This window comes from Rana temporaria, chromosome 3 (genome assembly GCF_905171775.1).
Source record: "Rana temporaria chromosome 3, aRanTem1.1, whole genome shotgun sequence".
Taxonomy (NCBI): Eukaryota; Metazoa; Chordata; class Amphibia; order Anura; family Ranidae; genus Rana; species Rana temporaria.
The window spans coordinates 238,402,111-238,406,808 of record NC_053491.1 but is presented as its reverse complement, the minus strand read 5'-3'; the positions used below and the strand labels follow the sequence as shown (position 1 = coordinate 238,406,808).

Below are 4,698 nucleotides of genomic sequence, written 5' to 3'. Positions count from 1 at the left end.
AGGGGTTATGGACTATTTTGCATCTTGGTAGTGACAAGAACCTACTGGGAAGAACTGAGACTTGTGAGAGATGTAGTCCCAGAGCAGACTGAGCCTATGCATCATATACTGACTAGCAGGGAAAGGGGATAATACAGACTAGCAAGTTGTAATATTAGCATTGCCTCTTAGGCAAGTCCATCCCTATTATAAAACATCAGGGGTCATACTCAGGACCATTGGCCTTATATCAATGATATATACCGTATCTTATTTTGCTTTTGTTTTACTTATTCGTTTAAAGTGCTATTGGCATTTCCCTTTCTTTAGTTATTGTAGTATCAAATATATTATTGCACTAAACATCCCCTCATCAGTCCGGGTGTGTTGGAGACTGTGGTGCTGCTTACAATCATGGGAACAGGGGACCTGAAAAAAAACGTGACTTCTTTGGGGGGTAATCACTACATTAGGATAACAATTTTTCAGCTTAAAGTGGAATTCAAGTCTAGCACTAACTAAATATGTCATGTAATGCTCAACAGCATCTGGGAATTCTGAGAACTGGGATGTCACCCATAGGCTGGCATGACCCAGCTGTTGTTGGTACTACCTCCTCTTCTCTGCAGTCAATGCTCACTGACACAGTGGAGCTAGACCTGAAGAGTCACATAACCAGACCAGTTTGAATTCCACTTTGAGTACCATGATAAATGATTTGAGTGTGGCCAGGCTAATTGTTATACCTGAAGGGTTCCACATGTACTGGCACTTTAAGGCTGGCTCCACCCAGCAGTGATGACAAGGGTCAAGGGGCATAGTAGCCATCTTAGAGAGACCACATGTAGGAAGCAGAGATATGTAATGTCCTGAGATGCATGTTGCAGTGTACCTCCTGTACTGAATAAACATCCATTGTACCAGACCAGAGTCTTGTCTCCCTCACAACACAGAGGATATAACAGTGGCGACGAGGATGGGATTTACAAAGTGTCTATCAGTCTGAGATAGAGACAAAGACATTGTGGATTGTCACCTGGATAAAAGCAATCACAGATCCCAGCAGGAAAATGTCATTAATCGGGACATTAAGTGAGTTTGGAGAACAGACATCCTGGAGTTCCTGGGTTGAGAGACTGGAACAGTATTTCAGTGCAAATGCCATCCCAGACAACAGGCAAGTAGCAGTGTTTCTGACAGTGGTTGGGGCCAAGACATATGACACTCTGAGGGATCTGCTTTCCCCTGTAAAACCAGCAGCTAAGACATTGGCAGAGCTGCTGACACTGCTAGAGGGTCACTTCCAGCCTAAACCATTAGAAATTGCAGAAAGATTTCGCTTCTATCAGAGACAGCAACAGACAGGTGAAGAGATTAAAGTTTATGTGCTCGCCCTTCGCAGACTAGCCTCGACCTGTTCTTTTGGGGACTACCTACCTACTGCACTGAGAGATAAGTTTGTCATGGGACTGAATTGTGAGTCAACACAAAACAGACTGTTATCAGAGAAAGACCTTACTCTTACAAAGGCAATTGAGATAGCTTCAGTGATGGAAATGGCTGTGAAAGATACAGAGGAATTGAACCCCCAGAGCAGAAGGGAAGAGGTGAAGCAGGAAGTTTTCAGAACAGCAGTCAAACCAACTGCTGCAAACTGGAAATACAGACCCCCGCCAAGCCGGGAGTCAGCTTGCCACCGTTGTGGGAATACAGACCATGATTACAAAGTCTGCCGGTTTAAGGATCAGACCTGTCATAATTGCGGTAGGACCGGCCATCTGAAACGAGTTTGCCGTAGCAAAAGGGTGCGAGATAAACAACCTCTGAACCCCAAGACAAAGACATATATGGTGGGAAGATATACATCATCATCTGAGTCAGAGGATGAGGCTGTGCTCCACAGGTTAGACATACATCATATGCATTCAGCACCCTCCGCAATGACTGTAGATGTAACCATTGAGGGAAAGAAACTCAGGATGGATGTAGACACAGGAGCAGCAGTTTCAGTTATCACCCAGAAACAATGGAGACAACTTCAGACCCGAAAAACTGTCCGCCCAACACCAATCAAACTGCAGACATACTCAAAGCAGATACTCCACCCACTGGGTTACGCAAAAGTACAGGTATTGTACAAGGGTCAGACAAAGAGACTGCCATTATATATCCTAGAAAATGGGGGACCCCCTCTCTTTGGGAGAGACTGGATTGCTCACTTTGGGATGCCAGACATCGCCATAAGTCCCTGTAACACCGTTACCATTCCATTAGGAGATAATGAGGGATGGGTGGTGTCCCTGAAGCAGCGGTTCCCAAAGATTTTTGATGACCAGTTGGGAAAAATAAAGCATGACTGTGTGAGACTCAAGCTGAAACCCAACGCTCAGCCTAAGTTCTTCAAAGCTCGGACAGTACCTTTCGCACTCCGAGCAGGTGTGGAAGCAGAACTATGTCGGCTGGAGGAACAAGGTGTCATCTCAAAGGTAGAGCACAGCGAGTGGGCATCACCAGTTGTACCGGTAAAGAAATCGAATGGGGACTTGCGCATTTGTGGCGATTTCCGCATGGCACTGAACTCTCAACTGGAAATAGACCAGTATCCCCTACCCAGAGTAGATGACATTTTTGCCTCTCTTGCAGGAGGTCAAAAGTTCACCAAGCTTGATCTCAAACAAGCATATTTACAGTTTGAGGTCCATCCTTCTTCCCGCAAGTTTCTGACCATCAACACCCACAAGGGACTGTATCAATATAATCGGATGGTGTTTGGGGTAGCCTCTGCCCCAGCCATTTGGCAACGAAAAATGGACGAGATTTTGGCGGACATTCCTTTCACTCAGTGCCTGCTAGATGACATGCTCATTACAGGACGGACCGACCAGGAACACAAGCAGAATGTGGAGCTTGTGTTGGCGAGACTCCAAGAACAGGGTCTGAAAGTGAACTTAGCAAAATGCCAATTCATGGTGCCTAAATTGGAGTTTTGTGGCCACCTTGTGGATGCAGAAGGTATACACACCACGGAAGCCAAGGTTGATGCTTTAGTCAAAGCTCCAGCCCCAACCAACGTCCAGCAGCTGCGATCATACCTTGGCTTGCTGAACTATTACCACAAATTCCTGCCAGATCTGGCACACACCTTGTTTCCGTTGAACAAGCTTTTGGAGAAACACTCCAGATGGGACTGGTCGGCTGCATGCCAACGTGCTTTTGAAGTTTCTAAGCGGAAGCTGTTGGCGTCACGCATGCTCGTGCACTATGACCTCCAGAAGCCTCTCACCTTGGCTTGTGATGCCTCACCCTATGGTCTGGGGGCGGTACTATCCCACATCTTACCAGATGGGTCAGAAAAACCAGTGGCATTTGCCTCCAGGTCTTTGACAAAAGCAGAAAGCAATTACTCACACATTGACAAAGAGGCTCTTGCGCTGATATGGGCAATTAAGAAGTTTCATCTTTACCTGTATGGTAGGGAATTCACCATACTGACGGACCATAAACCACTCCTTCAGATCTTTAGCCCTGACAAAGGCATCTCCCAGACTACTGCGGCCCGCCTCCAACGCTATGCCCTATTCTTGGGGGCATACAGCTACAAAATTCAGTATCGTGGTCATGATGCCAATGCTAATGCGGACGCTATGTCCCGACTGACAGGGAGGTCCATGGACTCTTCTCCACCGGTCAAGAGTTGTCGTTACACCAGCCTGTCCTTCTTGTCTTCTGGGGAGATAGCAGCCCATACAAACAAGGATACCTTTCTGAAAACCATACTCTCCTGGGTACGGTCCGGTTGGCCTGCAACTGTCACACAGGAGTATGAACCTTTTTTCCGTAGGCGTATGGAATTAACTGTGGCTGGCAACTGTGTTTTATGGGGAGACCGAGTGATCATTCCACAGACCCTCCGGAGACACATTCTGGACTTGCTACATACTGGTCATCCCGGGAGCACACGTATGAAACAAAAGGCCAGAGGCTATGTGTGGTGGCCAAACCTAGACTCAGATATCACAACATATGTGAATGCTTGTGCTGGATGTGCACAAACGGCAAGAGACCCTCCTCGAGGGTGCGTCCAGCCCTGGACTTGGCCCACGGTTCCTTGGTTTCGCCTACACTTGGACTTTGCAGGCCCGATCAGAGGACACACCTTCTTGATCATAGTGGACGCCCATTCAAAGTGGCCTGAGGTCATTCCTGTTACTCAGCCAACGACTAAGGCAACGGTTTCCATACTGTTACATCTCGCTGCTACGTTTGGATACCCCAGAGAAATCGTCACAGACAACGGTGCACAATTCACCAGTCAGCGTTTCCTGACTGCCCACAACATCAAGCACAAGTTGACCGCACCTTACCACCCGGCTACAAATGGTCAAGCAGAGCGGTTTGTGCAGACTTTTAAACGCTACTTCAAAGCTACAGTGGCTGCAAGTAAACAACAGTCCCTGTCACCCCAGCAGCTGGACTCCTTCCTTTCTGCTTACAGAAACACACCACATGCAACCACTGGGAAAACTCCAGCAGAACTTCTTCTGGGGCGGCAGCCATGGACTGTTTTGGATATGCTCCGCCCTCAAACAGTCCAGGAACATGTACTACAGTCCCAAGACAAGATGGTCAAACACAATGAGCTCCCCCGATTCACAGCCCAACAAAAGGTATGGGCCCGATCTTATGGGGCTTCCAACACCCGTTGGCTTCCTGCTGTCA

General features: G+C 47.5%; 1 protein-coding gene across 1 annotated transcript; it reads left to right on the top strand.

The window, feature by feature from the left end:
- Positions 1 to 2,348: 2,348 nt before the first annotated feature.
- LOC120930431 (uncharacterized protein K02A2.6-like) lies at positions 2,349 to 4,388 on the top strand (the record flags this gene model as incomplete). The annotated part of the gene is made up of 2 exons (XM_040341616.1): positions 2,349 to 3,587; positions 3,906 to 4,388. Coding segments are annotated over 2 exons (1,722 nt in total), but the record flags the coding sequence as incomplete, so codon positions are not given.
- Between the last annotated feature and the right edge of the window lie 310 nt (positions 4,389 to 4,698).